This window comes from Thalassophryne amazonica, chromosome 5, assembly GCF_902500255.1.
Source record: "Thalassophryne amazonica chromosome 5, fThaAma1.1, whole genome shotgun sequence".
Lineage (NCBI taxonomy): Eukaryota > Metazoa > Chordata > Actinopteri > Batrachoidiformes > Batrachoididae > Thalassophryne > Thalassophryne amazonica.
In genome coordinates this window covers 133093046-133108337 of record NC_047107.1, presented here as the reverse complement: position 1 = coordinate 133108337, position 15292 = coordinate 133093046, and the positions used below count along the sequence as shown (strand labels likewise).

The window sequence follows — 15292 nt, the reverse complement described above, 5'->3', positions numbered from 1 at the left end:
TACCAGGCATGGAGGTAGTAGTGGTGTATGAAGTACCAGGCATGTAGGTAGTAGTGGTGTATGAAGTACCAGGAATGAAAGTAGTAGTGGTGTTTGAAGTACCAGGAATGGAGGTAGTAGTGGTGTTTGAAGTACCAGGAATGGAGGTAGTAGTGGTGTTTGAAGTACCAGGGATAGAGGTAGTAGTGGTGTTTGAAGTACCAGGCATGGAGGTAGTAGTGTTTGACGTTCCAGGGATAGAGGTAGTGCTGTTTGAAGTACCAGGGATGGAGGTAGTAGTGTTTGAAGTACCAGGCATGGAGGTAGTAGTGGTATTTGAAGTACCAGGCATGGAGGTAGTGCTGTTTGAAGTACCAAGCATGGAGGTAGTAGTGTTTGAAGTACCAGGCATGGAGGTAGTAGTGGTATTTGAAGTACTAGGCATGGAGGTAGTGCTGTTTGAAGTACCAGGCATGGAGGTAGTAGTGTTTGAAGTACCAGACATGGAGGTAGTAGTGTTTGAAGTACCAGGCATGGAGGTAGTAGTGCTGTTTGAAGTACCAGGGATGGAGGTAGTAGTGCTGTTTGAAGTACCAGGGATGGAGGTAGTAGTGCTGTTTGAAGTACCAGGGATGGAGGTAGTAGTGGTGTATGAAGTACCAGGCATGGAGGTAGTAGTTGCGTTTGAAGTACCAGGGATGAAAGTAGTGCTGTATGAAGTACCAGAGATGAAAGTAGTGCTGTTTGAAGTACCAGGCTCGGAGGTAGTAGTGGTGTTTGAAGTACCAGGCACGTAGGTAGTAGTGGTGTTTGAAGTACCAGGCACGGAGGTAATAGTGGTGTATGAAGTACCAGGAATGAAAGTAGTAGTGGTGTTTGAAGTACCAGGAATGGAGGTAGTAGTGGTGTTTGAAGTACCAGGAATGGAGGTAGTAGTGGTGTTTGAAGTACCAGGAATGGAGGTAGTAGTGGTGTTTGAAGTACCAGGGATAGAGGTAGTAGTGGTGTTTGAAGTACCAGGGATAGAGGTAGTAGTGGTGTTTGAAGTACCAGGGATGGAGGTAGTAGTGTTTGAAGTACCAGGCATGGAGGTAGTAGTGGTATTTGAAGTACCAGGCATGGAGGTAGTGCTGTTTGAAGTACCAGGCATGGAGGTAGTAGTGTTTGAAGTACCAGGCATGGAGGTCGTAGTGGTATTTGAAGTACTAGGCATGGAGGTAGTGCTGTTTGAAGTACTAGGCATGGAGGTAGTAGTGTTTGAAGTACCAGGCATGGAGGTAGTAGTGGTGTTTGAAGTACCAGGCATGGAGGTAGTAGTGCTGTTTGAAGTACCAGGAATGAAGGTAGTGCTGTTTGAAGTACCAGGGATGGAGGTAGTAGTGTTTGAAGTACCAGACCATGGAGGAAGTAGTGGTGTTTGAAGTTCCAGGCATGGAGGTAGTAGTGGTGTTTGAAGTACCAGGGATGGAGGTAGTAGTGTTTGAAGTACCAGGGATGGAGGTAGTAGTGGTATTTGAAGTACCAGGCATGGAAGTAGTAGTGGTGTTTGAAGGACCAGTCATGGAAGTCGTAGTGGTGTTTGAAGTACCAGGGATGGAGGTAGTAGTGTTTGAAGTACCAGGGATAGAGGTAATGCTTTTTGAAGTACCAGGGATGGAGGTAGTGCTGTTTGAAGTAACAGGCATGGAGGTAGTAGTGGTGTATGAAGTACCAGGGATGAAAGTAGTAGTGCTGTTTGAAGTACCAGGCATGGAGGTAGTAGTTTTTGAAGTACCAGGCATTGAGCTAGTAGTGCTGTTTGGAGTATCAGGGATGGAGGTTGTGCTGTTTGAAGTACCAGGAATGAAAGTAGTGCTGTTTGAAGTACCAGGGATGGAGGTAGTATGTTTGAAGTACCAGGCATGGAGGTAGTAGTACTGTATGAAGTACCAGGGATGGAGGTAGTGCTGTTTGAAGTATCAGGCATGGAGGTAGTAGTGGTGTATGAAGTACCAGGCATGGAGGTAGTAGTTGTGTTTGAAGTACCAGGGATGAAAGTAGTGCTGTTTGAAGTACCAGGGATGGAGGTAGTATGTTTGAAGTACCAGGCATGGAGGTAGTAGTACTGTATGAAGTACCAGGAATGGAGGTAGTAGTGTTTGAAGTATCAGGCATGGAGGTAGTAGTGTTTGAAGTACCAGGGATGGAGGTAGTGGTGTATGAAGTATCAGGCATGGAGGTAGTAGTGGTGTATGAAGTACCAGGGTCTTGGATGCTGACTGAGCTAAAGACAAACGTAGTAAGAATGAAAGATGTCGTATGATGACACAGGGGATTTTTAAATGTTCAAACACAGATAGTGTGACATATACTTCCTCAGAGTTTTCATCATGATGAGTATTTGGGGCGAGGGGGCGGGCGGGGGGCAGCAAACCTTAATGATCATGAACAAAGACATTGAAGTTATAAAGGATCTGATGTATAAAGTATATAAAAAACAACACATTAATTAATGATGTTGCTGTTTTAAATGTATTTTAACATAGTTTCTAAACAGTAGAATATTAAATAATGACAGACTGTTTTTTGGAATACATTTGCATATTACATAATGCAAAATATGTTTTTAGTACTATAAAACTACAACACAGTCACTTGACAAATACAACATGTATTACATACCTATGTAACAAATTACTTTAATTATTTGGAATGAATGGCACCTCACACGGAGGCACCAATGTAATGTAGTGAGTGAGTAGTTAAGCCTCGCAATGTGTTATTGGTTTGACGGAGAGCACCAAAAATTTATAGTGAAAGTAAATTGAAGCATTGTTAAACTCCCACATTGAATTAAATTGGCCTAGACCTCATTTAATAGGTCACCAAAATAATAATTATTATTTAATTATAGTAATATCTAATTACCTCAAGCACCACCTATTTAAAGCATAGGTACTTTAATTTAAACATTTTTAATCAGTCTCAATTTATACTCAACAAAAATATAAACGCAACACTTTTGGTTTTGCTCCCATTTTGTATGAGATGAACTCAAAGATCTAAAACTTTTTCCACATACACAATATCACCATTTCCCTCAAATATTGTTCACAAACCAGTCTAAATCTGTGATAGTGAGCACTTCTCCTTTGCTGAGATAATCCATCCCACCTCACAGGTGTGCCATATCAAGATGCTGATTAGACACCATGATTAGTGCACAGGTGTGCCTTAGACTGCCCACAATAAAAGGCCACTCTGAAAGGTGCAGTTTTATCACACAGCACAATGCCACAGATGTCGCAAGATTTGAGGGAGCGTGCAATTGGCATGCTGACAGCAGGAATGTCAACCAGAGCTGTTGCTCGTGTATTGAATGTTCATTTCTCTACCATAAGCCGTCTCCAAAGGCGTTTCAGAGAATTTGGCAGTACATCCAACCAGCCTCACAACCGCAGACCACGTGTAACCACACCAGCCCAGGACCTCCACATCCAGCATGTTCACCTCCAAGATCGTCTGAGACCAGCCACTCGGACAGCTGCTGAAACAATCGGTTTGCATAACCAAAGAATTTCTGCACAAACTGTCAGAAACCGTCTCAGGGAAGCTCATCTGCATGCTCGTTGTCCTCATCGGGGTCTCGACCTGACTCCAGTTCGTCGTCGCAACTTCGCACAGCCATTGAAGAGGAGTGGACCAACATTCCACAGGCCACAATTGACAACCTGATCAACTCTATGCGAAGGAGATGTGTTGCACTGCATGAGGCAAATGGTGGTCACACCAGATACTGACTGGTATCCCCCCCCAATAAAACAAAACTGCACCTTTCAGAGTGGCCTTTTATTGTGGGCAGTCTAAGGCACACCTGTGCACTAATCATGGTGTCTAATCAGCATCTTGATATGGAACACCTGTGAGGTGGGATGGATTATCTCAGAAAAGGAGAAGTGCTCACTATCACAGATTTAGACTGGTTTGTGAACAATATTTGAGGGAAATGGTGATATTGTGTATGTGGAAAAAGTTTTAGATCCATGAGTTCATCTCATACAAAATGGGAGCAATACCAAAAGTGTTGCGTTTATATTTTTGTTGAGTGTAATTAATCAGTCTCGGGTCTGAAAGTCTGAATTCTATGATACGATTGACCAAGCGTTTCCTTCTGAACACAAAATGAACCACAGCAGAAATATTTAAATTTTATTTACAAATATACAAAGATGAACAGTCTACTGGCATTTTTGATTGGACAGTGATTAAATGAGTTCATTTATGGACACAATTTGCTTACTCACAAGACGTTGAAAGAAAGTAGTGAGATAAAGCTTAAAGACTTTAAGTAAATAAATCTGATTTGAATTTAGTGATGAAATTTAAAGCCAGTTATTATTAAATAAATAATATGTTTAAAAAGAAGCCACTTTGCATCCATTGACAACAAAACCCTGTTTCTGGAACCTTTAACTGGGCCACTTCGCTGATCTGTTGAAGAGATGGTTCGGATGAACCGTTGCAGCGTGAGCTCACATGGGTCAGGGGTTAAACCAGCGGTCTCTCCAGCGATCCCAAGGCTTCAGTGTCGGCTGGTTTTACCGACAGGATGCCTGATGCTTTGCAGTCAGGTCCGCCATCAGCTTGCTTGACTCCAGAGGTTGAAGGTGTTTGTTGAAAATCGGTTCAGATAGCTTTTGAAAAGTTTGTTGGAGCCAGATTAAAAGTCTTTGTGAATTTAGAAAAAAAAAAAAAAATTAAAACTTTAAGAGCAGCGTTGTAAAGTACAGAAAAAGAAAGTCACTTTTCTGTAAATTTGCTGTTATTTAGAAAAGTTCAGCTCGGAAGTTCTCTTAAAAATTTGAAAGACTTGACGAACTTTAAAAAACATCAGGCTATTAATTTGTTAAAAGTTATCAAAGAATGAAGCCACATGGTAGCTTAGCTAGGCTAGCATGGGGCCTTGTTCACCCAAAAATAAAGTTAAGCATTTAAGAGAAGAATGAGAAGAGGAGAGAGCTGCTGATGAACTCCTTTCTGAAACTTTTAAAGGGGGTTTACATCATTAAACCCCACCTATGCGGATGGGTAACGTCACAGAAACTTCATTTAAAGAGAAAGACAAAGAAATGATTCAAGTATTTACACAAATGAACTATTTTGGCATACTATTTGTTCTAAGACACTCGAATAGATGCACATTATTAATAGTCACTTAAACAGCATTTGGTTAAAACAGAATATTTCACCGTCAACATATTGATAATGCAGAAAGATCACATTTAAACACACATCAGTTACAAAGAACACGTCATTTAAATGGAGCAATTGTATGCAAAGCGGTTTGTTTGATTAAACCACACAGACAACATTAGAATGGTTATATACTATGAGACAGTACTGTTCTCCTGCATTTAAACAAAAGGTCTCCTTTTTCTTCACTTAGACTTAGAGATAATAACTGATTGTCAAGGCTCAAAGTTTATGCATCAATGTATTTATTTAATTATGGCGACGCGAGGCCATGCGCTACACCTACTACAGCTAAACAGTCATTTTGTCACATTAGCAGTACACAACATTCTTGCTCATGAAGTCAATAATTTCCCATTTTTAACTTGTTTGTTTAAACACAACTTTCATTTGATAGAAAACAAGGGTAAGCTGTTGTTTCAGTGAACAGTTTTTATGTACAAAGGACTTCCTAAGTAAACAAGTTCCAGCCTTCCCTTACCAAAAAAATAGTACTGATAAGTATATAAAAAGTAAACTGGAAGTATACTTGAAACATACTTGTATGTACTACTTTTTGTTAAGGGTTTGCAGGTACTTGGGCCGGGGCAGTTACTTTAAACTGCAGATCCACTGCTTTGAGGCCAGTATGCCACATAAGCTATCATGCTCACCACTGTCTTTTCTTTTGTCTTCTTCCTCCTTATTTTCTTTCTTTTATCACTTCCAGAAAGAAAACTTCTTTCCAGTTTGGATATACTGGGATTTAAATATATTTTGTTTGTGTATTATTATTATTTATAGAGAAGTGACATAGTGAATGTTTATTTAATTTGTATTCATGTTATATTGGAGTGCACCAGTAGAGGGCGCACTTGCCATAGAGACTTTCATGTAAAAAAAGAATAAGTTTCCTGCCTCATGGTATCTGCACATGTATCTGTACAGGCCCCCACGAGTTCAAGTAAACTACAACTATAAACTAGAGAGGTTGTCATCTCTTCGGCCACGATGCAACATTGACAGAGTTGATGCTGCTGTGTGGTGCAGCAGCGTGTTCGCACTTGTTTACTTCAGAACACAGCACTTTCTGTGGTTGGGAGGGGGAGGGCCCGGTCAGAGACCGTGAGACGGCCAACCGCCCTGTCAAGGCAGACTTCTCCCTCTCTCACTCCTGTTGTGGTTCTGAACTAGTTCAAAGTTTGTCTGCCCTCTGGGGCCCCCTGGAGGGCTGGAGGCCCCAAGCGATTGCCTGCCATGCCTATTGGTACCCAGCACCCCTGATTGCAGCCATATTCAAAATCCTACATAGAGCCATTGATCAGCAGTTTTTTTTATAGATATTGAGCTGAAATTTGATACAAGGGTAGCTAATAGGTAGCTTCAAAACATATCTGACATGTTTTTAAGATTGTTTAATTTTGACCTTGGTACGACCTGGCCTGTTTTTGTTTGTTTGTTTTTTTTGGGGGGGGGGGGGGGGGTTGTCATGAATGTGAAGGGCCATTTGGATGGTCATAAAAAGGAGTTGGTGGAGTGAGTCTTTGTTTTCTGGGGTGAATGGGGGGTGTAGTATTTAAAGACCAAGACAAAGGTTTTGTAATCTGAGTTCAAACCCCCTGAAAGGTTTGCTGGAGTTAAAACCCCCAAAACCCAAATTGTGTTTTAAATGTCAAATTTTTGCAGTAAATTTCTGAAAATATTTCATCTTTCTTCAGAATCCTCAGCTGAACCAGAACAGCTGGAACAATTTGGAAAAACTCTGTCGCTCTCTGACCAAACGTTACGCCAACGTCTATGTCTGCACTGGACCCCTGTACCTGCCCAGGTAACCCTGCACTTGCTGGCGTCGATTTCTTATGGGCCTTTCACACTACAAGCAGTGACTGCATTAGATGCATCGTGGGTCGCTTTAAAAAGCATTATTTTCGATGATACACTTCGATCTAATGCGACCACTGTTTTTTTTATTACACATCACTGGTAGAGAAGCTTGAATCTTCGACTGGACTGGGTTGCTTGACGTGAGGACGTTTCGCTTCAAATCACAGAAGCTTCCTCAGCTAAAATTGTTGCTCTGGTAGTCTGACTTCTGTCTTGACTCTTGTAGAGAAGAATAAACCAGAAGCCAACAAAAGCTGGAGTTTTTAACCTAACCAGACCCCTCCTACCGAGAGGCTGACTGCTATAGGCTAGTGACTAAACAATAGCTCTAATTAGCACCTATTGTGCTCTAGTTAGCACTCTCCTAATGATGGGATGGAAGCCTCCCCTGATGGCTCCCTTGACGACTCTCCTGATGACGTGAATGACTCATTACCATGAACAAAAGACTGAAACTGCTTTGACCTGAGTACCCCATTGTAAACAGGGGACAAAGCGTGTTTGAGACCCGCCCCCGGTTAAGGCTGGGTTTCAACTGTTTTACAAAGAGTGCTTCCTTGACACCTCTCTCAAACCATTTCTTCTCTCTGGCTAAGATTTTAACTTCCTTGTCCTCAAACGTGTGGTTATTGTCTTTCAGGTGGAGATGAACTGCAGACTGAGGTCCATTTGCGACCTCTCTGCGGTGCTGGTATAGCCTCTTGTTTAAAGGTTGCTTAGTCTCACATATGTAGTGTTCACTACAGTGTTTCTGACATCTGATATAATACACTACATTGCTCTGTTTGTAACTAGGGATCCTGTCCTTAGGGTGAACTCATTTCTGTCTCAAGGTGTTAACCGGTTTAAAGTAAACTGGGATTTTGTGCTGTCTGAAGATCCTCTGTAATTTTCCCCTACTCCTGCTAAATAAGGGAGAGACACTCCTCTTCTTCTTGTCTCCGTCTCCTGTCTATCTGGTCTCTTTGTTTTCTGGGACTTCTGCACTTTGTCCAGGGACCATCGTGGGTACCCACATACTGTGAGGGCTTTCCGTACAAGTTGTTGTTCTTTAGCCCTTCCCTCTGCAGTTGTGGGCACCTGTAGGGCTCTGTGTTGAAGAGTCCTGATCACCCCGAGCTTGTGTTCAAGGGGGTGATTTGAGCCAAAGAGCAGATATTGGTCAGTGTGAGTGGGTTTTCTGTAAACCTCTGTCTGGAGCTGCCTGTTCTCTCCAATCGTAACATCACAGTCCAAGAAGGCTAAATGGTTGTTTCTGGCATCCTCACGTGTGAACTTGATATTGGAATCCACCGAATTGATGTGTTCTGTAAAGTCCTTGACCTCCTGTTGCTTGATTTTAACCCATATGTCATCGACATATCTGAACCAGTGACTGGGAGAGATGCCCGTGAACGACGTCAAGGCAGTCTTCTCCACTCGCTCCATGTACAGATTGGCCACAATGGGGGATACCAGAGACCCCATCGCACAACCATGGATCTGCTTGTAGTAATTCCCCCTAAACAGGAAATACGTGGTGTTAAGACAGATCTCCAAGAGTTGGCAGATGTGGTCTGGTGTGAGTTTGGTCCTTTCAGGTAGAGACACATCACTGGTCTTCCATGTTTGGTTGTTCCAGTTGGGAGACTCATTCTTCTGGTGTTTTTAAACCTTTTTTGTGGTTCGACAGATGCTTATCCAAGGTGGTGATCACTCAGCTTTTTCGAGTTGTGAAAAAAGCCAGAGTGTGTCTCCACCCCCTATGCCGCATTCAAGGTGTTCAACGCCCCCAAAGCGTGTGACACAACCAGACGTGTTAATTGAAGCAATAACGTGTTCAGTCTGAAAGGCCTTTTATTCTTAAAAAATGAAATGTTTGACTTGATTTCTCCTTCTTCAGTGAATGAAGGACTTTTGGGTGGAGCCACAGGATGATGTCTAAAATGTGTCTTTGTGACGCAGGCAGGAGGCTGATGGGAAACTCTACGTTCACTATCAGGTTTTGGGTCAAAACCATGTTGCTGTGCCAACACATTTTTTCAAGGTGAGGCCCTCCCACCCTGTGTGACATCATAATTTATGCTCCTACAAGAGGTGTCATCAAGTAATGACACCACACACAGAGAAACAAACACACACAAACACACAAACAAACACAGCAGACACAAACACACACGAACACACAACACACACAGACACACACACTAACACACAACACACACAGACACAAACACACATGAACACACACACAACAGACACACAGACACAAACACAGAAACAAACAGACACAAACTAATAGATTACAATTTGTTCATGTAAATGGGGAATCTTCTTCACAGACTAAAGTTAATTATGGAGTTCCACAAGGTTCTGTGCTAGGACCAATTTTATTCACTTTATACATGCTTCCCTTAGGCAGTATTATTAGACGGCATTGCTTAAATTTTTATTGTTACGCAGATGATACCCAGCTTTATCTATCCATGAAGCCAGAGGACACACACCAATTAGCTAAACTGCAGGATTGTCTTACAGACATAAAGACATGGATGACCTCTAATTTCCTGCTTTTAAACTCAGATAAAACTGAAGTTATTGTACTTGGCCCCACAAATCTTAGAAACATGGTGTCTTTGGAGCGCCTTGGGGCAACTGTTTGTTGTGATTTGGCGCTATACAAGAAAAAAGTTGATTGATTGATTGATAACCAGATCCTTACTCTGGATGGCATTACCCTGACCTCTAGTAATACTGTGAGAAATCTTGGAGTCATTTTTGATCAGGATATGTCATTCAAAGCGCATATTAAACAAATATGTAGGACTGCTTTTTTGCATTTACGCAATATCTCTAAAATTAGAAAGGTCTTGTCTCAGAGTGACGCTGAAAAACTAATTCATGCATTTATTTCCTCTAGGCTGGACTATTGTAATTCATTATTATCAGGTTGTCCTAAAAGTTCCTTGAAAAGCCTTCAGTTAATTCAAAATGCTGCAGCTAGAGTACTAACGGGGACTAGAAGGAGAGAGCATATCTCACCCATATTGGCCTCTCTTCATTGGCTTCCTGTTAATTCTAGAATAGAATTTAAAATTCTTCTTCTTACTTATAAGGTTTTGAATAATCAGGTTCCATCTTATCTTAGGGACCTCGTAGTACCATATCACCCCAATAGAGCGCTTCGCTCTCAGACTGCAGGCTTACTTGTAGTTCCTAGGGTTTGTAAGAGTAGAATGGGAGGCAGAGCCTTCAGCTTTCAGGCTCCTCTCCTGTGGAACCAGCTCCTAATTCAGATCAGGGAGACAGACACCCTCTCTACTTTTAAGATTAGGCTTAAAACTTTCCTTTTTGCTAAAGCTTATAGTTAGGGCTGGATCAGGTGACCCTGAACCATCCCTTAGTTATGCTGCTATAGAGTTAGACTGCTGGGGGGTTCCCATGATGCACTGTTTCTTTCTCTTTTTGCTCTGTATGCACCACTCTGCATTTAATCATTAGTGATCGATCTCTGCTCCCCTCCACAGCATGTCTTTTTCCTGGTTCTCTCCCTCAGCCCCAACCAGTCCCAGCAGAAGACTGCCCCTCCCTGAGCCTGGTTCTGCTGGAGGTTTCTTCCTGTTAAAGGGAGTTTTTCCTTCCCACTGTAGCCAAGTGCTTGCTCACAGGGGGTCGTTTTGACCGTTGGGGTTTTACATAATTATTGTATGGCCTTGCCTTACAATATAAAGCGCCTTGGGGCAACTGTTTGTTGTGATTTGGTGCTATATAAAAAAAAAAATTGAATTGAAGTTTCGCACAGGAGCCACACAGCGTCACCGCAGCAACCAACCAGTCCCGCTTTACGACAACTGTCGCAACAGCCAGGCTCCGCGGATCCGAGGAAACTGATTTGTATCTGTAACACACAGATCAGTGTAAGCTAAATGTAGCAACTTTTAGAACTTTCAAGTTTTTAAAAGAAGAATTTTGCAGCATGTCTGTGTCACGGAGCACGCACAGGTGCAATTCTGTTTAATACGCTTATTTGAACCACTGCGTTAAAGAGTACAACACTAACACCCCCGCCCCCCTCCCCATGATGAAATCCGCGGACACATAATTTTAAAAAATAATTCAGCTTGCCACACTGCCATCTAGTGGATATCCAGTGTGCGTGTGTATTTGTGAATCAGTCTGCATTTTTTACAAATGTAATTTTTTTTTTTTTTTTTTTTTTTTTACAAATTAAGTTTTATATTTGCAAATACAACATTATTTGCAAAGACCAATTTACAAGTTACAAATATGAAATTTGCATTTGTGGATATCTGAACACATTTGCAAATCAGTGATTATTTGTAGATCACCCTGTGTGCATTTACAAATATTAATGAGACAGTTTTAACTCCATAGTTTGTGTTTGTGTCTATCTGTGTGTCTGTGGTGTGTTCGTGTATGTTGTGTGTTTGTGTCTATCTGTGTGTCTGTGGTGTGTTCGTGTATGTTGTGTGTTTGTGTCTATCTGTGTGTCTGTGGTGTGTTCGTGTATGTTGTGTCTGTGTGTTCGTGCGTGTGTGTGTGTGTGCTTGTGTGTGTTCACGTGTTTGTGTCTGTGTGTGTTCATGTGTTTGTGTCTGTGTGTATTCATGTGTTTGTGTCTGTGTGTATTCATGTGTTTGTGTCTGTGTGTGTTCATGTGTTCGTGTCTGTTGTGTGTTCGTGTGCGTTTGTGTCTGTGTGTGTTTGTGTGCGTTTGTGTCTGTGTGTGTTTGTGTCTGTGTTTGTGTCTGTGTGTGTTCGTGTGTTTGTGCCTGTGTGTGTTTATGTGTTTGTGCCTGTGTGTGTTCATGTGTTTGCGTCTGTGTGTGTTGGTGTCTGTTGTGTGTCTGTTGTGTGTTCGTGTGTTTGCGTCTGTGTGTGTTTGTGTCTGTGTTTCTGTGTGTGTTCGTGTGCGTTTGTGTCTATCTGTGTTTCTGTGTGTTCGTGTGCGTTTGTGTCTGTGTGTCTGTTGATGTGTTTGGTGTGTGTGTGTTGATGTGTTTGGTGTGTGTGTGTTCATGTGTGTTTGTGTCTGTGTTTCTGTGTGTGTGTTCATGTGTGTTTGTGTCTGTTGTGTGTTCATGCGTGTGTGTGTTTGTGTCTGTGTGTGTTTGTGTCTGTGTGTGTTCATGTGTTTGTGTCTGTGTGTGTTCATGTGTTTGTGTCTGTGTGTGTTCACGTGTTTGTGTTTGTGTGTGTTCACGTGTTTGTGTCTGTGTGTTTGTGTGTGTTCACTTGTTTGTGTCTGTGTGTGTTCATGTGTTTGTGTCTGTGTTTGTTCGTGTGTGTGTGTTCGTGTCTGTGTTTGTTCGTGTGTGTGTGTGTTTGTGTCTGTTGTGTATTCGTGTCTCATGTGTGTTTGTGTCTGTTGTGTATTCGTGTCTCATGTGTGTTTGTGTCTGTTGTGTATTCGTGTCTCATGTGTGTTTGTGTCTGTTGTGTATTCGTGTCTTTTGTGTGTTCGTGTCTGTTGTGTGTTCATGTCTGTTGTGTGTTCATGTCTGTTGTGTGTTCGTGTGTTTGCGTCTGTGTGTGTTTGTGTCTGTGTTTTTGTGTGTGTTCATGTGCGTTTGTGTCTGTGTTTCTGTGTGTGTTCGTGTGTGTGTGTTTGTGTCTGTGTGTGTTCATGTGTGTTCATGCATTTGTGGCAAAGCCAATAGAGTCTAATAATAGATTAAATGCAGTGTTGAGGCTGTCATTCTCAGCATCTGTGTGGATGTTAAAATCGCCCACTATAATTATCTTATCTGAGCTAAGCACTAAGTCAGACAAAAGGTCTGACTTAGGTTCACAGAGAAACTCACAGTAACGACCAGGGGGACGATAGATAATAACAAATAAAACTGGTTTTTGGGACTTCCAATTTGGATGGACAAGACTAAGAGTCAAGCTTTCAAATGAATTAAAGCTCTGTCTGGGTTTTTGATTAATTAATAAGCTGGAATGGAAGATTGCTGCTAACACACAAACACACATAAACACACACAGACACAAACACACACACACAAACACACACACACAAACACACACAGACACAAACGCACATGAACACACACACAAACACACACATACATACAAACACATGAACACACAACAGACACAAACACAGAAACACAAACACACAAAAACACAGACACAAACACACACATACATACAAACACACACAGACACAAACACATGAACACACAACAGACACAAACACACACATGAACACAAACACAGAAACACAAACACACAAAAACACAGACACAAACACACACATACATACAAACACACACAGACACAAACACACACATACATACAAACACACACAGACACAAACACATGAACACACAACAGACACAAACACACACAGACACAAACACATGAACACACAACAGACACACAGACACAAACACATGAACACACAACAGACACAAACACACACAGACACAAACACATGAACACACAACAGACACACAGACACAAACACACACATGAACACAAACACACAAAAACACAGACACAAACACATGAACACAAACACAGAAACACACACAAACACAGACACGAACACAAACACAGAAACACACACAGACACAAACAACAAACACACACACACAGACAGAAACACATGAACACACACAGACACAAACACATGAACACACACAAACACATGAACACACACAGACACAAACACATGAACACACACAGACACAAACACACACAAACTGACACAAAAACCTGAACACACAACAGACACAAACACACGAACACACAACAGACACAAACACACGAACACACAACAGACACAAACAGACACAGACACAAACACATGAACACACACAGACACAAACACACACAAACTGACACAAACACTTGAACACACAACAGACACAAACACACACAAACTGACACAAAAACCTGAACACACAACAGACACAAACACACACAGACACAGACACAAACACACGAACACACAACAGACACAAACAGACACAGACACAAACACATGAACACACACAGACACAAACACATGAACACACACAGACACAAACACATGAACACACAGACACAAACACATGAACACACACAGACACAAACACATGAACACACACAGACACAAACACATGAACACACAGACACAAACACATGAACACACAAACACATGAACACACACACAAACACATGAACACACACACAAACACATGAACACACACAGACACAAACACATGAACACACACAGACACAAACACATGAACACACAACAGACACAAACACACAACAGACACGAACACACATGAACACACACACAGAAACACAGATAGACACGAACACACATGAACAGACACAAACACATGAACACACAACAGACACACAGACACAAACGTACATGAACACACACACAGAAACACAGACACACACACAAACACAGAAACAGACACAAACCCACACACAGACACACACAGACACAAACCCACACGGACACAAACCCACACGAACACACAACAGACACGAACACACAAGCACAGACAGACACAAACAGGTTTTTTAATTTCAATTTATTTTCATTTATATAGCACAAAATCACAACTGAGTTGCCACAAGGCGCTTCACACAAGTAAGGTCTAACCTTACTTAAACACAGATAGACACGAACAGACACAAACACACGAACACACACAGACACAAACACACGAACACACACAGACACAAACACACGAACACACACAGACACAAACACACGAACACACACAGACACAAACACACGAACACACAACAGACACAAACACACGAACACACAACAGACACAAACACATGAACAAAAACACAGACACACGAACACACACAGACAAACACTAACACACACAGACACAAACACACACACACGAACACACACAGACATAAACACTAACACACACAGACACAAACACACACACACAGACATAAACACTAACACACACAGACACAAACACACACACACGAACACACACAGACATAAACACTAACACACACAGACACACACAGACATAAACACTAACACACACAGACACAAACACACACACACGAACACACACAGACATAAACACTAACACACACAGACACAAACACTAACACACACAGACACAAACACACACACACGAACACACACAGACATAAACACTAACACACACAGACACAAACACACACACACGAACACACACAGACATAAACACTAACACACACAGACACAAACACA

General features: G+C 41.8%; 1 protein-coding gene across 1 annotated transcript in view; it reads left to right on the top strand.

The window, feature by feature from the left end:
* endog (endonuclease G) overlaps positions 1-15292 on the top strand; it is a 44520-nt gene that overhangs the window by 21059 nt on the left and 8169 nt on the right. The window contains exons 4-5 of the mRNA XM_034169634.1: positions 6909-7018; positions 9019-9100. Of these exons, the coding sequence (XP_034025525.1) occupies positions 6909-7018; positions 9019-9100 (192 nt within the window). The remainder of the gene's footprint in view (positions 1-6908; positions 7019-9018; positions 9101-15292) is intronic.